The sequence below is a fragment of the Bos taurus genome, chromosome 1 (assembly GCF_002263795.3).
Source record: "Bos taurus isolate L1 Dominette 01449 registration number 42190680 breed Hereford chromosome 1, ARS-UCD2.0, whole genome shotgun sequence".
NCBI classification, from domain to species: Eukaryota; Metazoa; Chordata; class Mammalia; order Artiodactyla; family Bovidae; genus Bos; species Bos taurus.
In genome coordinates, this window is record NC_037328.1 from 154,106,648 (window position 1) to 154,129,858 (window position 23,211).

The 23,211-nt window shown below is 45.5% G+C and overlaps 1 protein-coding gene across 13 annotated transcripts in view; it reads right to left on the bottom strand.

Annotated features, from left to right (window-relative positions):
- The window catches only part of TBC1D5 (TBC1 domain family member 5), a 592,035-nt gene that overhangs the window by 11,238 nt on the left and 557,586 nt on the right, over positions 1-23,211 (bottom strand). For all 13 annotated transcript variants that reach the window (XM_059886432.1, XM_059886457.1, XM_059886448.1 and 10 more), the window contains one exon: positions 7,764-7,863. In XM_059886432.1, the coding sequence (XP_059742415.1) occupies positions 7,764-7,863 (100 nt within the window). The remainder of the gene's footprint in view (positions 1-7,763; positions 7,864-23,211) is intronic.

Sequence of the window (23,211 nt, forward strand, 5' to 3'; positions counted from 1 at the left end):
GCTTTGGCTATTCGAGGTTTTTTGTATTTCCATACAAATTGTGAAATTATTTGTTCTAGCTCTGTGAAGAATACTGTTGGTAGCTTGATAGGGATTGCGTTGAATCTATAAATTGCTTTGGGTAGTATACTCATTTTCACTATATTGATTCTTCCAATCCATGAACATGGTATATTTCTCCATCTATTAGTGTCCTCTTTGATTTCTTTCACCAGTGTTTTATAGTTTTCTATATATAGGTCTTTAGTTTCTTTAGGTAGATATATTCCTAAGTATTTTATTCTTTCTGTTGCAATGGTGAATGGAATTGTTTCCTTAATTTCTCTTTCTGTTTTCTCATTATTAGTGTATAGGAATGCAAGGGATTTCTGTGTGTTGATTTTATATCCTGCAACTTTACTGTAGTCATTGATTATTTCTAGTAATTTTCTGGTGGACTCTTTAGGGTTTTCTATGTAGAGTATCATGTCATCTGCAAATAGTGAGAGTTTTACTTCTTCTTTTCCAATTTGGATTCCTTTTATTTCTTTTTCTGCTCTGATTGCTGTGGCCAAAACTTCCAAAACTATGTTGAATAGTAATGGTGAAAGTGGGCACCCTTGTCTTGTTCCTGACTTTAGAGGAAATGCTTTCAATTTTTCACCATTGAGGATAATGTTTGCAGTGGGTTTGTCATATATAGCTTTTATTATGTTGAGGTATGTTCCTTCTATTCCTGCTTTCTGGAGAGTTTTTATCATAAATGGATGTTGAATTTTGTCAAAGGCTTTCTCTGCATCTATTGAGATAATCATATGGTTTTTATTTTTCAATTTGTTAATGTGGTGTATTACATTGATTGATTTGCGGATATTGAAGAATCCTTGCATCCCTGGGATAAAGCCCACTTGATCATGGTGTATGATCTTTTTAATGTGTTGTTGGATTCTGATTGCTAGAATTTTGTTAAGGATTTTTGCATCTATGTTCATCAGTGATATTGGCCTGTAGTTTTCTTTTTTTGTGGGATCTTTGTCAGGTTTTGGTATTAGGGTGATGGTGGCCTCATAGAATGAGTTTGGAAGTTTACCTTCCTCTGCAATTTTCTGGAAGAGTTTGAGCAGGATAGGTGTTAGCTCTTCTCTAAATTTTTGGTAGAATTCAGCTGTGAAGCCGTCTGGACCTGGGCTTTTGTTTGCTGGAAGATTTTTGATTACAGTTTCAATTTCCATGCTTGTGATGGGTCTGTTAAGATTTTCTATTTCTTCCTGGTCCAGTTTTGGAAAGTTGTACTTTTCTAAGAATTTGTCCATTTCTTCCACATTGTCCATTTTATTGGCATATAATTGTTGATAGTACTCTCTTATGATCCTTTGTATTTCTGTGTTGTCTGTTGTGATCTCTCCATTTTCGTTTCTAATTTTAATAGCAAATGAAGAAACCGACAAACAACTAATCTCAAAAATATACAAGCAACTCCTACAGCTCAACTCCAGAAAAATAAACGACCCAATCAAAAAATGGGCCAAAGAACTAAATAGACATTTCTCCAAAAAAGACATACAGATGGCTAACAAACACATGAAAAGATGCTCAACATCACTCATTATCAGAGAAATGCAAATCAAAACCACTATGAGGTACCATTTCACACCAGTCAGAATGGCTGCGATCCAAAAGTCTACAAATAATAAATGCTGGAGAGGGTGTGGAGAAAAGGGAACCCTCTTACACTGTTGGTGGGAATGCAAACTAATACAGCCACTATGGAGAACAGTGTGGAGATTCCTTAAAAAACTGGAAATAGAACTGCCTTATGATCCAGCAACCCCACTGCTGGGCATACACACTGAGGAAACCAGAAGGGAAAGAGACACGTGTACCCCAATGTTCATCGCAGCACTGTTTATAATAGCCAAGACATGGAAGCAACCTAGATGTCCATCAGCAGATGAATGGTTAAGAAAGCTGTGGTACATATACACAATGGAGTATTACTCAGCCATTAAAAAGAATACATTTGAATCAGTTCTAATGAGGTGGATGAAACTGGAGCCTATTATACAGAGTGAAGTAAGCCAGAAGGAAAAACATAAATACAGTATTCTAACGCATATATATGGAATTTAGAAAGATGGTAACAATAACCCTGTGTACGAGACAGCAAAAGAGACACTGATGTATAGAACAGTCTTATGGACTCTGTGGGAGAGGGAGAGGGTGGGAAGATTTGGGAGAATGACATTGTAACATGTAAAATATCATGTAAGAAACGAGTTGCCAGTCCAGGTTCGATGCACGATACTGGATGCTTGGGGCTAATGCACTGGGACGACCCAGAGGGATGGTATGGGGAGGGAGGAGGGAGGAGGGTTCAGGATGGGGAACGCATGTATACCTGTGGTGGATTCGTTTTGATGTTTGGCAGAACTGATACGATTATGTGGAGTCTAAAAATAAAATAAAATTAAAAAAAAAAAAAAAAGAAATACACTTCCAAAGCTTCTGATAATCAAATCTGGGGAGAAGCGCCTTCCACGAGGAGCGAGCAGGGCTGGGAAGAGGCTGAGCGCAGCGCGGGTGTGGGTGTGTGCAGGCGCCTCAGATGGTGGCGGGGGCGGGGGGCACTCCTCCCACAGAGTTCCCACACGTGTGCCTGCAGGGCGGGGGAGGGACACACTAACAGTGTTAGGGACACCCGAGCTGCACTTTGTTCCAGTGATCTTAAGTGCTCTGGCTGCTTGGTGTCTGTCACGGGTCAGTATCACCAGGTGCCCTGGGGGCTGTTGGAAGTGCAGACCTTCAGAGCTTCAAGTCAAAATCTGCTAACAAGACTCTCAGGAGAAGTAGATCTCATCCTGCAATTAAATGCAAAGTTTCACATTCTTAATAATTACAAAGAGCTTTCAGCACAATGTGGTTGACAGAGGGAGAGCTGCCTGGTGATCAGTTTCCTTCTCTGTCTCTCAGATGTCACTAGTTAATTGCTTGTTAAACACTTTCAAAAACGTCTATTGAATGCTATTTTGCTAAATATCAGCAAATCAGATTCATAAAGCTCTTGCAGAGGCAAATAAACTAATTTTCAAAAATGACCTCTTCTTACAGCTAATTCTTGCATAAATATTATGACAAGTGCAAAGCTGGCTTGGGTGTGCGCTAAGACCGCAGACCCGACGTCTGGCTCCTGACTGCAGCGGGGCCTCCGCAGGAGCGCGGGAAGACCAGCCGGACCTGGGACAGGCCCTGGGCACCTGTGCCAGCGAGCTCTGTGTCCCTTGTCCCGCCCAGGCCTTGGCTCTCGGTTTCCTCGTCTGTGAAACGAGCAACAGCTGTAATGGCCTGGAGGGTGTCCACCTCGACAGCAGTCTAAGGTCTGCTGGGCGGCATAACTCTAACCCACCTTGATTCACTGCATTTCACCCTCCCACTGTTTGTGTGAACCACCAATGAAAGGACGAGCTGCCGCAAACTAAATACCTAACAGAGGCTGGAAACCCCTCCCCTGGGAGCAGCTCACAGATCAGAGAAGTGCAGGCAGCTCACCCACGTGCAATTATGTGTGAGCGATGGCAAGCCTAAAAATAGCCCAACTCAGCCACGGAGGTTCATGCTGTCAGTTGTCAGCATGACAGGGAGGGGTGTGACTATAGCAACAGAAAAATGAACACGTGAGAAAGTCTTGTCAAGTTGATAGGAGAAGTTTAGATTTCATAAAAGACACATTTTCAACTCCTGTCTCTAAATCTTTGAATTGACAAAGCTCAATTACGTGGAGGCAATAAAATGAGAATTTTGGTAGATTTTTGATAAATAATGCTTTCAGTTTTGGGTTCTGGAACCATAAGGAAATAAAACTGCTAACGAGTCAGTTTTATTACCTCTGTAATTAAAGGGCCATTTAAACAAATGTCTTTCTGTAATTTTTAACTGAGATGCTTTTCTCTGTATCTGTTTTGTTAAAAAGATAGTCTTGAACTGTACTTGACATTTTAAGATATCACTGCACATCTGACAATAACATAGACTGATATGGAATTTCCTTGAGAGGAACTCAGTGAAAATACTTAACGTCAGAAAAGGGCAGGGGCGGGATGAGAATCTGAGGCCACCCCAGGCCCCTCAGGAGCGGGCAGCCAGGCTCAGCAGGGCTTTTGCTGAGGGGAGCAAAGGCACCACGCAGTTCTGGGCAGGCTGTTCTTGCTCAGAGCGCTCACACACCTAACGTGAGGCCCTGCAGATCCAATCCCAGCATCCCTGCACGTGGTCTGACCGAGGGATACTCAACAGAGCTGCTCCCAGCTCTCACTGTCCAGCCGTGGGGCCCCAACCCGTCACTGCTCAGCTCCTCTGGCCGTGGGCGGGCGGGGTCTCCCAGGATGGGCCACCAGGAGGGACAGCAGGAGTTAAGGGGAGGGGACTCCCCTGCTGGTCCAACGGCTAAGGCTTTACCTTCCAGGGAAGGGGGTGTAAGTCTGATCCTTGGTCGGGCCTTGGGGCCAAAAAACCAAAACATAAAATGGAAGCAATAGTGTAACAAATTCAACAAAGACTTTAAATTAAAAAGAAAAATGGCCAAGAGGAAGGACAGGATCTGTCTGCACACTCAACCAGCAGTGGCTTTATGTGTTTATCTAGGTTTGGCTTCATCGCGTCCTAGTTGCGACACGCAGGATCGTCCGTGCTGACACGCGGGTTCCGTAGTGTGCAGGCCTAGCTGCCCCGTGGCATGTGGGAAAAATGGCCAAGAGGAAGGAGAGGATCTGTGTGCACACTGAACCAGCGGTGGCTTTATATGTGTATTCAGGCTTCATCGTGTCCTAGTCGCGACACGCGGGATCGTCCGTGCTGACACGCGGGTTCCGTAGTGTGCAGGCCTAGCTGCCCCGTGGCGTGTGGGATCTCAGTCCCTGACCTGGGACTGAACCTGTGTCCCCTGCATTGGGAGGCAGATTCTTAACCACTGGCTAAGAGGGAAGGCCTTGTGCGAGGCTTTAAAAATATCTTAGTCTTGGCAATGAACTGGTGAGACAGATCTTGGCAAATCCATTTTATGTACCATTACAAGCAGGCTGATCTCAGAAGTGACGGAGCCTGGTTTCACCCTGTGTCTGTATGATGCCTGTGAGCCTGTCTCTCCTGCTTAGGTATCGCTGCAGCTGCTTTTTTTTTTTTGGCTCTGCTCATGGCATGCAGGATCTCAGTTCCCTGCCCAGGGACTGAACCCATGCCCCCTGCTGTGGAAGCGCCAAGTTGTTCCCAGCGGACCGTCAGGGGAATCCCCGAAGCTGGTCTCAGAGGGGACTTGTGCCTGCAGCATACAGATCACCCTCAAGGTGCCAGGTGCAGGCACCTGAGGCAGCTGCAGGTTTTCCAAGCAGAGAGGAAGACCAGCCCCTTGGAAAGCCCGTCTGTGCTCTTCCTCACTCAGACCACCACAGTCAATGGTTATTTCCACATCAAATACATTCTACTGTGCCACCTGCTATTTTCACTTCATAATACATCATGAACATCTCCTTATGCTTATGTACTTTAACCTTTATAAAGACTGCATCACTATATTATAATCCATCACTTACTAGATGAACATCTCCTTATGCTCATGTACTTTAACCTTTATAAAGACTGCGTCACTATATTATAATCCATCACTTACTAGTGGGTTTTTCAGTTTCAACTGTTGCACTACTTTACTGATCCGGAAAAACAGAAAAGTTTATATGGAGAAAAATATGTTGAGTATTAAAGTCATTTTTAAAGGATATAATAAGTAAAAAACTAAATCGAGAGCTTCACACCTCAGCCTTTACGCTTTCCTCAAATTTTGGTTAAAATCCAAACTGCCTACAACCCAGGAACACCCTGTGATAAAGCGTTACATATGCGGATGAAATAAAATGAATCCATAGGCCCCAGGGCCAGGGATTCTCAACCCCACCGTGAAGATGCAGCCAGGCTACTTCCACAGCAAAGAGAAGTCCACAGCCGTGGGAAGGGATTCTGGCCGAAAGTGAAACATATACACAAAACAAATCTGCTTTTGAGGTTAGCTGAAAATTCACAGCTGATAAGAGGTTTTCTTAATTAAAAAGTGCTTCCCATCCCATGCAATGAGAAAAATGTTCTTTTAGTGCTGCCTAAAAGAGTAAAAGCTGTTTGGAAATCCTGAGGCTTAAGTAAAAGCTGCTTTAAAAGCTGCTATGTGGACCAAACAACTTGGAAACATCCCACTACCAGATTTTTTTAGAACTCCTAGAGTAAATATTTGCAGTCACGTCTTTGTTCTTCTACTTTGGTCAAAACCCCAAGTTAAGTAACACAAAGGTCACCCATGTAGACAGAGAAGCAAAAATTACAGTGTGTACACACACACATATACTCATGGTTACTTTAAAATTAAACTTGAATTTAAATAATAAAATTAATTTTGGAATATACATCAGTTATTTATAAACTACCTCTTCATTACTTCTTTCGGATGCACTTTAAACTGTGATGCTATAAGATTCGTGTAAAATTAATTTATCTGAATTTAAAAAGTTGACCGTGAAGAAGTGTATGAACAGTTTTGGAGTGGCGGGGACTGGATGTGAAGGGACCCGCCTTCAGGGTTTCTCCTGCTGTCTCCTCCTCCAGCGCCCTCTCCCTGGAGGATGGAGGGAAGCCGAGGGCAGAGCAGGGCCGGGACACAGCCCGGGGACACATGGGGAGGCAGCCAGGGGAGACGCGGGGACGGGGCCTGGGGAGACCTGGGGAGGCAGTCGGCCATGCGGGCCACGCGCGGCTCCAAGCTCGTAAGAGATCACTTGTTACTGGCTCGAGGCCAGTGCATTTGGGCTGCGTCCAAATGCGGCCATTTTGGCCGCATGTAATGGACTCATTGCCTGACAGGCTGGGCAATGGACGGAGTGTGATGTAGTCTGTCTCCAGTGAAGGCCCCGAGACGGGCCACGCTGGGGACCCCGCTGGAGGGAAGAGCGCTCGGTGGTTCTCTGGTGCGCCCTCACAGGGGGAGTGTGTTCCGACTCCTCGAAATGCTCCACACTCACAGAACAGCACTGGCACGTCCACGAGAGTATCTGTCTGATTTCCCTCATCTCCTCCCAAACTATGATGCTAGGCCCTGGAGGACGGAAGGAAAGGATGCCCGCAAGTGGGCTGAGAACGGTCACAATGTGGAGTCTAAACATTTTGTTAAGCAGCAGGGAGTTCCTGAAGCAAATCGCAGGTGATCCAGTAGAGACATTTTCTAACACAAAACACAGAGCTTTCAGGAATGTAGCAAGTAAGGCCCAGGACTCCATGGGCCACTCACGTGTAACCTGAAGGGCACACGAGGGCACTTCTTAGAATATTGGCACAGTCAGAAGGAAGAAAAGGTCCCGACATGTATTTCAGACAGCTGATTAAAAAATATATATTTAAAAAATAAAGAAAGCACTGCCAAATAACCACATGAGTGATTACAGATAGATTAGCACAACAGCAGAGTTGACTGTGTGACCTAGAAAGCGCCGGGATTTTTTGTTTGTTTGTTTGAGGGTAGAGAGATACTTAGAAAGGCCAGTGTAGCCATTAGGAGCTGAAATCTAGAGTCAGACTGCTCGATTCTGAATCTCTACTGCACTGACTGGTGTTATAACTTGGGGAAAGCTGACTAATCTCTGCGCTCTGGTCTCCTCATCTGCGAGGGTGACACGGGGTCACTCGTGGGAAGCACTCAGCACCAGCGCCTGCGGCCGGTGCTGCCACCACTCCCAGGGCCAGAGCCCTGCACTCACCAAGATGAGTGTCCATCACCTTCGCACAGTACTTGCACATGGCATCCAGGTCATTCAACTGTCCTTGAAGGAAGGAAATTTGGGCTTCTAATTCTTCTTCCTAAAATGAAGGGGGCAAAGATACGAAAATGAAAACAAAAATCAAAGAAAATCCCCAGAGTCCTCCAAAAGGTCTGGACTGTTTTAAAGAGCTGCCATCCATGTCATTTTAGTCCTAGACAAAACAAAAGGAATCAGCAAATGAACAAGAGCAAACCCACCCCTGCCACCGCCAATGAGACAGAGGAGTAAACGTGATTCACAGCAACGCTGGCTTCCTGCCGTGTGTGAATGTTCACCCATACACACTTGTATTAAAAAAGGACATAAAATACCTTCAGTAACTTTTGAGCCACACAAATTGAGAGTCAATGGGACTTCAGTGGACCCAACTCCCTAGACAGCTGGTACAAAACCATTACATTTTCTCATACACATTTGAGAAACCAGAAATTTCCATTTGTTTAAAACAAATCTCTTCATTTTCTAGACCACGATAATCTCTTAAAACATGAGATTCCCCAAAGCACTTGGGAAAGTTTTGCCCCGATAGCTGCTCTTACATCTCCTCTCTTGATAGAGTACTAGAGTGTTTTATTTATTTAATTGTTTCTAGGGAAAAATACTCTGGGTGGGATAATTATCTAAATGGTGGAAAGACAATCTAACTGTAACAAATGGATAAAGCCTGGAGCTTTTGCTTTTTTAAGAAAAAAATAATGCATGTTAAAAATTTCCCAAGGAAATTTAGAAGATTAAGGGAGTTTTTCTCAGAAAAGAGAATAATTCTCATAATGTAAGACATTTTAAACCAAGTTAGTTGGAATACAAAGAAATGATGTTGCCAGAGCTGGACAAGGCTGGCAGATTGGTTTTCCAGGGTCAGACACTTATCTCTCCAAATGAGAATCCTCTGTTGTTGAAACAAAGTGGAGAGAAACCTCCCAAGACATGTTTTTTCTTAAGAGACTGAATACAATCTGACACATGGATGGAAGTTAATGGCTGAAAGATGGCTTGCAGGTGTACCCTGTGTGAGCAACACACACACACAACACCCAAAAGCCCTGTTTTCAAAGGCTGCCTGGAAGATGAGCCTTTAGGAACATGCATTCAAACGCTTGATGCAGAACAGACACAGCAGTCGCTCTAAAAACAAATTATTGTGAAATGCCCACTGTAGGGTGGCCCAAGCTTGAACCTGTACTTTACATCGCGTAAAGCACGTCCTGATGTACCCTGTACATCCCACCAAGCACAACGGCCTCTCTTCTGATACTCAAGTAAAGATAATGCAACCAGGAGCTCAGCCAGGGAATGAGGACTGTGGCCTTGGGTAGGTGTTGCAGGGCATTTTCCTTCTCCTTTTTCTCCTTTGGCTCTACACAAACCTGAGGTTCCCTGTTTGCTCAGGACTCCACAGGAAACAAAAAAAGACTACATCTGTTGGTTAACCTCGGTCATGATTCATCTCCAAAGATGGCCACTATCCATTCCTTCCCCGATGTACACGCTGTTCTGCTCATTAAGAGGTGGGGTCTACTTCCCTTCCCCGCAAATCCCAGCTGTCCTGTCACTTGCCTTCATCCAGAGAACGCAGCAGAAGTCACACTGTATCAGAGGCCTGCCAACTTCTGCTTCCTTCTGCTTTTACTAGAGGAAGGCAGCTACCATACCTAGTTGTAAAGAAGTCCATGCTATGATAATGAACAAGAGGAGAACAATATGGAGAGAAAGGGGGCCACAGGAGACAAGGAGGCTCTAGACACGTGAGTGATGTCTTCCTGGACCTTTCGGCCCAGCCCATCTGAAGCTAGTCAAGTGAGTAACCCAGCCAGCAGCAGGCGGCGCAGAAGAGCAGCCCAACCCAGCCCTGTCCGTGCGCCTGCCCTGGAAACCCGTGAGCAGCAGCAACGCTGCTTTGAGGAGTGGGGTTTGTGGTGGTTTGTTAGGCAGCAACGGATAACTGACATGGCAGTGGGAGGAAGGGTCACTAGAGCGGCACAAGGCATAAGGAAACCTGAGTCCTATTTCCAGCCCTCCCAGTCACAAGTCACGCAACCTTAAATAATCCTCCACCCAGTAAGGGCCTAATGTTGGCACTCTCTGGAGAAGGCACAAGTTAGATACTTTGCTCCCAAGAGGTTTACAAGCTTGGAGTTGGAATAGGAAAGGTTTATAATTACCAGACTATGAGGTAGAGTACATGAAAATCTTACAGAGAAATAAGAGTAGTTGCTCTGAGAATCCTGGTCCTGGCCTCCTGTCCCTACTATTGAACAAGTCACCTTTTCAATGTGTTACAGATACAAACCCACCTGGAAGAGTCTAGAACTGTCCTGAGGCCAGCACCTGGCAGTATCTTGAGAGAGGCTCTGGCTGGAGTTTGTCCCTGCCCTTGGCTTCCAACTGGGGTGCTGACAGCCCAGAATGGACAAAGGACACCAGGAATGTACCACCAGCTGGTTAAAATCTCTTCTCCATTTACTCTATGTATGAGTTTAGTTTGGATTAAGTGATCACTTTTTATGAGATGCAAAAGCCCTTGGGAGCCTTAAACCCCAGCAGTCATTCCTACCTAAACGGATTAAGTGTATTCAGTGTGGTTTTTTTTAAATAAAAGCTGGGAGAGAAGAAGAGCTGGAGAGGAGAGAGTCACAGGACACAGGTCCAGCCTGTGGGTGGTGAAGGTCTGTTACTCCAAACACGTGACTGTGCTGGTAGGAACATGACTGTAAGGAAAGTGGGCCGAGACTGACTGGCGCCCGGTGCACTGTGAGGTGCGCGCCACCTGCACGAGCGCGCCACCTGCACGAGCGCGCGGGGCAGCCGGGGCGCGTGCTGGGTGAGCATGCGCGGCAGCCCGGGCTGTGCGCTACGTGAGCGCGTGGGACACAACACAGGCCTCCAAGGCAAGCACTTTCATTTAGACACTGGCAGCAACTGAAGAGCATCGTGCTTGCCTAAGTCCTGAATAAACCTCAGTACAAATGGAATCCATGTGGCAGAAAACAGCAGTTTTCATTCTTGTAAGACTTTTTTTTCAATGGAAAGCTGACACAGAAGTCCAACTGTGAGACAAAGAGTAGCTGAAACAGGTGGAGGGGCCCAAGAAACTCTTCCATTTGGAATATTAAATCCAGTACATGATCTTGCTGGAGTTTGCTTAATCTGAAAATACACCCAAGCCCTTGAACGATCAGACTTTATAAATAGAAATGGAATCACTTGGTTCAAGGGTGGTTTGTCATTTATTCTTCACTCTTTTATATAATTACAGATAAAAGAAAGAGCCAAGAATCAAGATTCTAAAATTGTGGAAAGAGACCTTCCATTTCTGTCCTACCTTCTGAGGCTCCACACGCCTCAGACACAGACAGCTTTAGTCATTTGCTTTCATTAATGGTGGTCTGTAACGAAAAACAAATGCTTGGCTAATTGCCTTGAAATTTTATAAAACCAACCAGTTAGTGTCATTGTTATGTATAAATAAGACATGAAGAAAAGTTCTCGTTATGTTTGCTTTTGCATACATGCTCTGCCTTCCGTTACGGGAGGCAGGATGGTGGAAGCAGGTAGCGTGCAGGAGTGGACACACCCGGGTTCGAATCCTCTTTCTGCCCGTTTGAGGACACTGGCTGTGTCGTCTTCAACAGTTCCTTCATTTCACCTTTTCCCCCAAGGCACTGATGAGACCCAAATGGCAACACATGGAGAGTGTGTGGCACAGAACAGGTACTCCATAAAGGACATTATTCTTTAATGTTTAAAGTCAGGTCAAACAATAAAACTGATTTTTAATACGGAGGTTGGTGATTCACTCTTAGAAAACACTGGTCTCTGGTTTAAACATCTTTATGTGGCTCCACCCAGAAGGATGAATTAGGACTTGTGAGCCCACCACTGACTCAAGTTCTGCAGAACCACTGATGTGTGGGGCGAGAAACTGGTGGAGGATGAGGAGGTGGGCCGCCAGCAGACCCCGTGAGCAGCGCAGCGCCAGAGGAGCCTGGCAGCCTCCGGGGAAGGACCGAGAACATGGGTCGCCCCGCAGAGGAGCACACCGCTGGCTTCCAGCCCTTTCACAGGGGCTGTGGCAGGCCCAGCCCTGGGCTCTCCATGCAGGAACTCACTTACCCCTCACAGCAAACCCATGCGGTGGATTCTCTCACTACGTCCCACGTGAGACATGGGCGCCTCTGCAAGCCACTTCCTGTGAAGCAATGCCAACGTAGAGGTGGCGCTGTGAGAACGCAGGTCACCTGCCCACGACTCCCAGTGCTTCTCTGAACATATTCCTCCTTACACTTGATTACCACCCCCTTCCAAGGAGTGCCTTTGTATCTCAGTTTCCTTTAGGAGAAGCTCACCATTTTCAGTGTTCAGACCCATCCCTCAATGGCTTATTAAATCATTTTCCTTCATTCAGGTATTATCGTTTGTGTTCTGTTTGTCGAATGATTTTTGTTTAGGCTGTATCTGGAGAAATGTGTTTTGAATTTGCTTTGTAAAAAGTGGTATTTCCACCACCATTCTCCCCCGAATAGTTGACACATCATTACACTTTCACTCACGTATTATATGCGTCAAATTGTTTAAACTGTTTTCTAACGTGGATTTTATGGATCAATTTTGTTAAGTGCTTCAATGTCTTTATGTTCTTTCTTGGTTAATAACAGGATAAGCTTTTGTAGTTTATTATTTATTCATTGTTCAACAAATATATTCATTGATACTGCATTAGGGCTTGTGGGAAATACAGTAATGAACAAGAGATGTGTTGTGACCTCTGCAAACTTAGGAGGAGGTAAGACCACACATCAAGCATGAGAGGAGCAAGGCACAGAGGTGGAAATGAAAGATTTTCGGCAAGCAGCAGCATTTCTGATGAATCTTCAAGAAAAGGGACTTGGCTCGGAGGAAGTGAGGAATAAAGATTTTTAGGAGGCAGGGACCCAGTGAACAAAGGAGTACAATCGGAAAAGCTGGGAACGAGGGCAAAGAGCCCGCAGCTGGGCGGGGCGTGGAGAGCAGGAGCCGAGCTGGGCTGGAGGCCTCCCGCCCCCTCATCTCCTTCAGAGACGGTGCTTTGGGGGCTGGGCCCGACCCCGCCCTGCCGGGGGTCCCAGCTGCAGCGGGGCAGCCCTCAGCGCTCCGGGTTTGGAGAAAGGGGGACAGGAAGGGCCCGAGGGCGGGGTCCGCGGAGCGCACAGGGATGAGACCGACCCCACCGGCGAGACGGGCTACACACTGCCGCCAGCAGACAGGAGAGAGCCCGCTGAGCGCGGACGGCCAGCAAGGGGCGGGCGGGAAGGGGAAGGAGAGGCTGAGGAAGCAGAGTGCGGAGGCCTCTGTCCTGCGGAAGCCGTGGTCACACCAGGGCCACACACACACAGACACACACACACATAGATACACACAGACACACACACACACAGTGCGATGGCGCGGCGGCCAGGGCGCCCGACGTCCGCAGAGGAGGGCCCACGGGAGAACCGCCGGGAGCTCCCGCGGCTGGCCCTGCCCCACAGCCCAGCTTGCTGAGCTTGGTTTCCTGGGGATAATTAGGAATAATAATAACCCCTAATTCAGATCATGCTTGGGGACTGAATTTCACGAGATATTCCAGATGAAGTGCTTTGCACATGGTAAACGCTCAATAAATGCTCCTTTTGCTCTCTAGATTATTAATATAGTCCTATACGGTTATTCCAAGGAATTATAGACACATGGTAAACGACGCACAGGAAATTCCTCGTCCTTTTGATGGCAACATGCACATGCATATTCCAAATGCCAAACACCCAGTGACAGGGGACTCGGGTGACAGCTGGCTCGCTGACCACAGAGTATCATGCAGCCCAGAACCGCACGCTCACGTGGGGGACACTGCACAATAACATTATACTGATGGCTCTTCTCCAAATGGCGGCATCATAGGCCATTTTTTCCTGGATTTTGTACAATGAAATCAGATTATGTTTTTGTAATAAGCAAATCAAAATATTATTTAAATACTATAATAAAGAAATAAGAAAAAAGTAAAAGGTGATTACCAAGTAGAAACAGGATATATTAATATTTTTAAATTACCAAAATGTATTTCAAGTCAAACTCTAAGCAACACTACAGTCTAAACAAATCTGTTCTCTAAACAATACTAAGTGGTGAGAATAACTTAAATGAATAACCTGTGAAAAGGTTAATGGTTACAGTGTTTTGTCCAATGTCTGAACTACAACCTGGGAGCAGCAGTTTCAGGGCAGTGGTGCCTCTCTCTGCACTTAAAGTCGGAGCATCATGGGCTGTCTGGAAAGAATGGGACTCTTACAGATACTGAAAAAAATAAAGACGGTTATCAAATTCCCAGTAAACAAAATGGCTCCTGTTTTCAAACAGGATGTAAACAAACATGGTAAATGTGAATGAAAAAGAAATTTCATTTAGAAATTTAGAACTGAAACTCAAAACTTAAGGTATTTAGTAAATCGTATCATTTCAGTGCTGTAATTTCCTTTAGAGATAACTCATTTCGACCCTTTATTTTATAAATAGACGTTGACATGGCTAGGTGGCTGTCTAGGAGCAGAATGTACACAAGCAGACATTTTTGTTTCTCCGCCACTGAAGCAGCGCTGTGTCCCAGCGCTGAGACGCACAGCGCCTGCGGACCAGGGGAAAAAGGCAGCCCGCAGAATGGGAGAAGACGCTTGCTGACCATGTGTCTGATAAGGGATGAGTACAAGAATACACAGAGAACTCTTAGAACTCAACAGCAAGGAAAAGAAACAAAACTCAACTTGATTAAAAAATGTAGGAAGGACTTAGACGTTTTTCCAAGGAAGATACAGAAATGGCTAACAAGTACATGAAAAGATATTCAACACCACTAAACACTAGGGAAATGCAAGTTGAAACAATGAGATACCATCTCATAGCTATAAGGATGGCTACTATCCAAAAATCAGATAATAACAACTGTTGGTGAGGATGTAGAAAAATTGGAACCCTGGTACACTGTTAGTAGGAAAATAAGGAAAAGAGTATGCTCAGTTCAGTTCAGTCGCTCAGTCGTGCCCAGCTCTTCGTGACCCCATGAATTGCAGCACGCCAGGCCTTCGTGTCCATTACCAACTTCCAGAGTTAACCCAAACTCATGTCCATTGAGTCGGTGATACCATCCAGCCATCTCATCCTCTGTCGTCCCCTTCTGCTCCTGCCCTCAATCTTTCCCAGCATCAGCGTCTTTTTAAATGAATCAGCTCTTTGCATCAGGTGGCCAAAGTATTGGAGTTTCAGCTTCAATATCAGTCCTTCCAATGAACATCCAGGACTGATCTCCTTTAGGATGGACTGGTTGGATCTCCTTGCAGTCCAAGGGACTCTCAAGAGTCTTCTCCAACACCACAGTTCAAAAGCATCAATTCTTTGGCACTCAGCTTTCTCTATAGTCCAACTCTCACAACCATACATGACTATTGGAAAAAACATAGCCTTGACTAGAAGGACATTTGTTGGCAAAGTAATGTCTCTGCTTTTTAATACTCTGTTTAGGTTGGTCATAACTTTCCTTCAAAGGAATAAACATCTTTTAATTTCATGGCTGCAGTCACCATCTGCAGTGATTTGGGAGCCCCCAAAATAAAGTCAGCCTCTGTTTCCACTGTTTCCCCATCTATCTGCCATGAAGTGATGAGACTGGATGCCATGACCTTCGTTTTCTGAATGTTGAGCTTTAAGCCAACTTTTTCACTCTCCTATTTGGCTTTCATCAAGAGGCTCTTTAGTTCTTCTTCACTTTCTGCCATAAGGGTGGTGTCATCTGTATATCTGAGGTTATTGATATTTCTCCTGGCAATCTTGATTGCAGCTTGTGCTTCATCCAGATCAGCATTTCTAATGATGTACTCTTCTGCTGCTGCTGCTGCTAAGTCGCTTCAGTTGTGTCCGACTCTGTGCGACCTCAGAGACGGAAGCCCACCAGGCTCCCCTGTCCTTGGGATTCTCCAGGCAAGAACACTGGAGTGGGTTGCCATTTCCTTCTCCAATGCATGAAAGTGAAAAGTAAAAGGGAAGTCGCTCAGTCATGTCTGACTCTTAGCGACCCCATGGACTTCAGCCTTCCAGGCTCCTCCATCTATGGGATTTTCCAGGCAAGAGTGCTGGAGTGGGGTGCCATTGCCTTCTCGGGATGTACTCTGCATATAAGTTAAACAAGCAGGGTGACAATATGCAGCCTTGACATACTCCTTTCCCAATTTGGAACCAGTCTGTTGTTCCATGTCCAGTTCTAACTATTGCTACTTGACCTGCATACAGATTCCTCAGGAGGCAGGTAAGGTGGTCTGGTATTTCTGTCTCTAAAAATTTTCCAAAGTTTGTTGTGATCCACACAAAGGCTTTGGCATAGTCAATAAAGCAGAAATAGATGTTTTTTTTTCTGGAACTCTCTTGCTTTTTCAGTGATCCAACAGATATTGTCAATTTGATCTCTGGTTCCTCTGGCTTTTCTAAATCCAGCTTGAACTTCTGGAAATTCATGGTTCACATACTGTTGAAGCCTGGATTGGAGAATTTTGAGCATTACTTTACTAGTGTGTGAGATGAGTGAAATTGTGCAGTAGTTTAAACATTCTTTGGCACTGCTTTTCTTTGGGATTGGAATGAAGACTGACCTTTTCCAGTCCTGTGGCCACTGCTGAGTTTTCCATATTTGCTGGCATATTGAGTACAGCATTTTCACAGCATCATCTTTTAGGATTTGAAATAGCTCAACTGGAATTCCATCACCTCCACTGGCTCTGTTTGTAGTAATGTGATGCTTCCTAAGGCCCACTTGACTTCACATTCCAGGATGTCTGGCTCTAGGTGAGTGATCACACCATTGTGATTATCTGGGTCATGAAGATTTTTTTTGTATAGTTCTTCTGTGTATTCTTGCCACCTCTTCTTAATTATCTTCTGCTTCTGTTAGGTCTGTACCATTTCTGTCCTTTCTTGAGCCCATCTTTGCATGAAATGTTCCCTTGGTATCTCTAATTTTCTTCAAGATATCTCTAGTCTTTCCCATTCTATTGTTTTCCTCTATTTCTTTGCACTGATCACTGAGGAAGACTTCTTATCTCTCCTTGCTGTTCTTTGGAACTCTGCATTCAGATGCTCATATCTTTCCTTTTCTCCTTTGCTTTTCGCTTCTCTTTTCACAGCTATTTGTAAGGCCTCCCCAGACAACCATTTTGCTTTTTTGCATTTCTTTTCCATGGGGATGGTCTTGATCCCTGTCTCCTGTAAAATGTCACGAGCCTCCATCCATAGTTCATCAGGCACTCTATCTATCTCCATTTCAGTTCACTGATTCGTAGAATGTCGACGTTCCCTCTTGCCATCTCCTGTTTGAGCACTTCCAGTTTGCCTTGATTCATGGACCTGACATTCCAGGTTCCTCTGCAATATTGCTCTTTACAGCATCGGGCCTTGCTTCTATCACCAGTATGAATGTTACTCAGAAAGTAATAATGGAATTACAGAATGATCCAGCAATTCCACTTCTGAGTATATACCCCAAATAGTTTAAAGCAGAGTTAAAAAAAAAAAATCATTCATGTTCACTGGAGCATTATTCATAATAGCTAAAGCATAAAAACAACCCAGGTGTCCACCAACACATGGATGGGTAAGCAAAACATGGTGTATATACAATGGAATATTATTCAGCCTTAAAAAGGAAGAAAATTCTGACATATGCTACAACATGGGCAAAACTTGAGAATATTATGCTCAGTGAAATAAGTCATAAAAATACAAATACCGAATGGTATTTTCACAGAGTAGCATTTACATGAGGTACTTAGAGGGGTCAGAATCATTAACACATAAAGACGGATGGTAGTTGAGAGAAAGTTAGTCCTGTTTAATGGGGACAGAGTGTTAAACGTGCAGGATAAGAAGAGTGGTGGAGGCAGACGCGCTGTATGATGACAGAACGTAACGCCACTGAATGAGACACTTCACAATGATGCGGGTGGCAAATTTTACGTTGCGCCTATTTTACCAAAACAAAAAAGGAAACACCTGCTCCTTATGAAGTTAAGAGTCGCCTGCTGTAAAACAAACCAGGAGAGGCAGGAGCCAGGCTCTCTGGTCACGCTGCCTCAGCTGGTCTCCAACAGGGACCATCGCAACCCGCCGCAGCAGCAGCCCAAGAACAGCCGCGGGTAGGTCGCCTGGTGAAGGGGAGGGAGACGCTCAGTTTTCCAGGCAGATGTTTTCTCTACCAAACTGCCGCGTGCCTTTCAGCAATTCCTTCAAATTGACCAAGTGCATATTAAATCTACATTCACTTCACTGATCTACATGTGAAAGTGTTCCAAATATCCTTTCGAAGTCAGGTGTGGGCAGGTTAAGATAATTAACTCCAATCACATGCTGGCCACGGGGGGGACACAGGGGATATGGATTATAGACATCTGACAAGTAGAACAGGCAGAGCTCACAAAATGAAGAAAAAGAAGTTTCCCCTTATCCCACTGCTTCTCATAATTTTTATTGAGGAAGTAAAAGAAGGTCTCAGTCTTTCATCTGATTTTAGCCTTCTGGCTCTGATAAGGCAGAAGTTACACATTGTCCCGTCATAACTAGTAACTTTCTTTGCAGATGGGATTTCAACACAGCCTCTCTATGCCTCGGTTCTCTCATCTGAGAAATGGCCGATAATTCTAGCACCGAACTCAGAGTGTCTCTGGAGGATTACAGGCGCTAATACGAGCCAAAAGGCCGCAGAGCAGAGCGCACGCTTGGAGGGCATGTCCGCATCACTCACAGGAGAATATGCTCACGCCAGGGCGTATCTGAAGCTGGCTTCATCTACAGAAAATCTTATTTCCGATTTGGTGTTTCGTCAATCTTAGACTCACTCTTCTCAGCATTGAATAGCAGGAAAGTCACCTGGAGAAGTCTCTTTAGCAGGTCTGAGTGGAGCCTGAGCCTCGGTACTTCTGACAAGCTTCCGGGGTGATGACACAGCCGGGCTGGGACCACACTCTGAACGGCGGGGACTTAGGTGGACTCCTGAACACAGCTTCCAGCACCTCTGGGAAAGTCGTGAAGCACTTCACTATGTCCCTGCTCTCGGGTGGTTTTAACAGATGGCTGCATGGTTAGATGCCCACTTGGTGCGAGTCCAAGGGACTCTGCTCAGCGTGGGTGGGACGGGGGCAGAAGCACAGTGACAGCCTCCCAGGACAGCTTTCCCAGCTCCCTCAGCCAGTCCGTCCAGAGTGGCCTCACTGTCCTGTTCACAATTAATCCTTACACTGTTAGGGATCAATTCATTCTACTGTACACACAAACACCTATTTTAAAGCCAAATGTGAGATAATTTTGTTGGGTTATGCATGTTCTCCCCTTTAACTCTTGGTAAACGGAGGCTGTGTATGAGTATCAGAGAATAAAGGATGCTTTTCAAACACAAATGTAGTAAAAAGAAAATAGTACTGTGTTCATAATCTATGGTGTTTAAATTTGTTTAAATTCATCCCAGATTTTCTGAAGATATTTTAATAATCATAAGTAATACGACTGAATTATTAAATATGATTAATAATATTAATATTAAATTATTCAATACATTAAGCTTTCAGAAATATGCTTTTTTGCTATTACCATTTCAACATTGTGAGCTACTTTAGTCTAACTCTGCCCTTCTGGAGGTTGATTACAAAAAACAATAGTGTAAACAGAAAAAATAAGAATGATGACAGAAAACTGGATCACGTATCATAAATTCTAAAGTAGACTAAAAAAACTTACATTCCTAAAACAAAAATACTAGACATTAAAATAAAATCTTTAACTAGGGCAACCTCACACAGATGAAAACACAAGAATAAAACCATACTTGCATAGTTACAAACCTTAGTATTTTCAAAAATCCTGTTACTGCTCTTTTAAATAAATAATCATGTGTGTATGGTGGGTCTTAGGAACTTCCTAGCCTTTAAAAATTCAAAAGGTAGAAAAAAACGTAGGCACAGTTGTTAAGGCAACTGCCTGTTTTATGAACATTTAAACTGGGAGGAAAAGCTCTCTCCTAAAAGACAGTGTATTTGGCAGGCTAATTAAAGTGCATTTGTGGGGACATGTCCCCATCTTTTGGCCTTTGAGGCCATCACCTTCATGCTGTCTTTATAATTAGGAACCTGACCAATCTTTTGTAAACTGGAATGGTTCTCTCCTCCACCATGCCAATCAGCACAGATGTTAGTTCATTCATCGAGGGTTTTCCCCTCTTCTCTTAAATGTGATCAAACCAACTGACGAAGCACGCAGCCAGCACGGGACCTCCAGCGGGGCTTCTCAGAGCTGCTGCCTGGCATCACGCAGCCAGCACGGGCCTCCAGTGGGGCTTCTCAGAGCTGCTGGCCGGCATCACGCAGCCAGCACGGGCCTCCAGCGGGGCTTCTCAGAGCTGCTGGCCGGCATCACGCAGCCAGCACGGGCTTCCAGTGGGCCTTCTCAGAGCGGCTGGCCGGCATCACCGTCTGCGCGCCTCCCCTGCTCTGCGGAAGGAGGCTTCCGCGCCATGGGTGACCCAGACAGGAGGGCCACGGCCAAGCCTGCTTCTCTACAGTGAAGCTACTGACCCACGTGAGGATGCAGCGTGCACCGTTCTCTGGGCTGACCGACCCCGTGTCCCATTAGGGACAAACAAAAAGCATGTCCCACGGAAATACCAGCTGAGGATCAAGCATGCTTAAATACTTGAAGTCATTAAAAAAAAAAAGGGAATGGAATAATTGTCTAAATTACTGGTTTATTCACACACCTATCACACTTTAAAATATTCTGTCCATAAAGCTAACTTATAAAACCCCCATTTCTCACTGTGTACCAACAGCTCTTGATAGTTTTCAGATTTCAGGTTGGTGAATTCCACTGGGCAACGAGGTCACTTTTTTCCTTCCTAAAGATTTTTTCTTCTTTTGAAGTGGACCATCTCTAAAGTTTTTATTGAATTGGTTACAACATCATTTCTGTTTTATGTTTTGGTATTTTGGCCACGAGGCATGTGGGATCTCAGCTCCCTGAGCATGAACTGAACCTGCGCCCCTGCATGGGAAGGTGAAGTCTGAACCACTGGGCCACCAGGGAAGTCCCAGTGAGGTGACTTTCCAGGCTTCAGCAAAGGCCCAAAGAAGTGTAAAGCATCTGAATCCCTGCATTGCACAAAAAGCCCTCAACAGCCTTCACTCATTCCTAGACACTTACCAAGTGTCAGACACGGTATCTGCTACACTGTTACTGCTGTTCAGTTAAGTTCAGTTCAGTCGCTCAGTCGTGTCCGACTCTTTGTGACCCCATGAATCACAGCACACCAGGCCTCCCTGTCCATCACCAACTCCCGGAGTTCACTCAGACTCACGTCCATCAAATCAGTGATGCTATCCAGCCATCTCATCCTCTGTCGTCCCCTTCTCCTCCTGCCATCCCTCCCAGCATCAGAGTCTTTTCCAATGAGTCAACTCTTCACATGAGGTAGCCAAAGTACTGGAGTTTCAGCTGTAGCATCATTCCTTCCAAAGAAATCCCAGAGCTGACCTCCTTCAGAATGGACTGGTTAGACGTCCTTGCAGTCCAAGGGACTCTCAAGAGTCTTCTCCAACACCACAGTTCAAAAGCATCAATTCTTTGGTGCTCAGCTTTCTTCACAGTCCAACTCTCACATTCATACATGACCACTGGAAAAACCATAGCCTTGACTAGACGAACCTTTGTTGGCAAAGTAATGTCTCTGCTTTTCAATATGCTATCTAGGTTGGTCATGACTTTCCTTCCAAGGAGTAAGCGTCTTTTAATTTCATGGCTGCAGTCACCATCTGCAGTGATTTTGGAGTCCCAAAAAACAAAGTCTGACACTGTTTTCACTGTTTCCCCATCTATTTCCCATGAAGTGATGGGACCGGATGCCATGATCTTCATTTTCTGAATGTTGAGTTTTAAGCCAACTTTTTCACTTTCCACTTTCACTTTCGTCAAGAGGCTTTTGAGTTCCTCTTCACTTTCTGCCATAAGGGTGGTGTCATCTGCATATCTGAGGTTATTGATATTTCTCCCGGCAATCTTGATTCCAGCTTGTGTTTGTTCCAGTCCAGCGTTTCTCATGATGCACTCTGCATATAAGTTAAATAAGCAGGGTGACAATATACAGCCTTGACGTACTCCTTTTCCTATTTGGAACCAGTCTGTTGTTCCATGTCCAGTTCTAACTGTTGCTTCCTGACAGACGCAATTAATGTTAAGGCTGAGTCTTACATTAACTAAATACAAGCAGCTCTCCAACAGCGAAAGCAAAGGAAGCGTCTGCAGATAATCCTGGACACACCGGTCTTCCGAGGTTAGGGGATGACTCCGGACTCTGAGCTTTAGTAGGTCCATGGTGGCCTCCTGGAAGTGCCTGAAGCTTCGGGAGGGCGGTGGGAAAGCTCCGTGGGACAGAGGTGGTTGGGCAGAGACCGGCGGGAACTCCAGGATGCCTGTGCCCACGTGAATCGTTCTGGTCAGAATAGACAGTGCAGCAGAGCAGCCCAGGGGGGTGAGACGATGCTCGGAGGGAAGCACCTGGGACGGCTGCGTGTCCCTCGAAGGCCGAGGCTCAGAGCGGAGCTCACACCAAGGCTGCGCAGGGCGAGGGTGCAAGACTCCCACAGGCCACGCCCCCAGACGGATCCCGGGGAAGGAGTCCCCAGAACTCTGCCGAGGGTCCCGCAGGGCGCGCCCCCAGACGGATCCCCGGGAAGGAGCCCCCCTGAACTCTGAGCGGGACGCAGATGCGGAGTCAACACTCAGTGAGAAACCTGGGGTTAGAGACACTGGGGGGTGGTGGCTAAAAAGTGGGTATGTGTGTGTGTGTAACCGAATCACTTTGCTGCACACCTAAAACACAACGTTGTACATCAACCGTACCCCAATAAACTGAAAAAGAGGGACTTATTCTGAAAGTTCTCATCAGCAGCAAACTGTTACTGAGCAGAGCACTGAGAACAAAAATTCACATGGAAAGTGTAATTTTTTCCTATTTTTCTTTCCTCAACCCAACCCAATTCAGAAGCTGCACAGCACACCCAGAGTAGAGTCAGTGCTGTTAAGATGTTTGTACTGAAGATGTGAGTTTGTTCCAGTGAGACGGGTGGATGAGGGCACATGGGGCAGAGCGTGAATCCCGGGTTTGCTTGTGTAGGGCTGCACCCACGAGAAACACGATTAATGCAGAGAATTATGCGAAGCTGGACCCAGACGCCCAGAAAGACAGGGTGTACACATGTGCGAAGCTGGACCCAGACGCCCAGGAAGACAGGGTGTACACATGTGCGAAGCTGGACCCAGACGCCCAGGAAGACAGGGTGTACACATG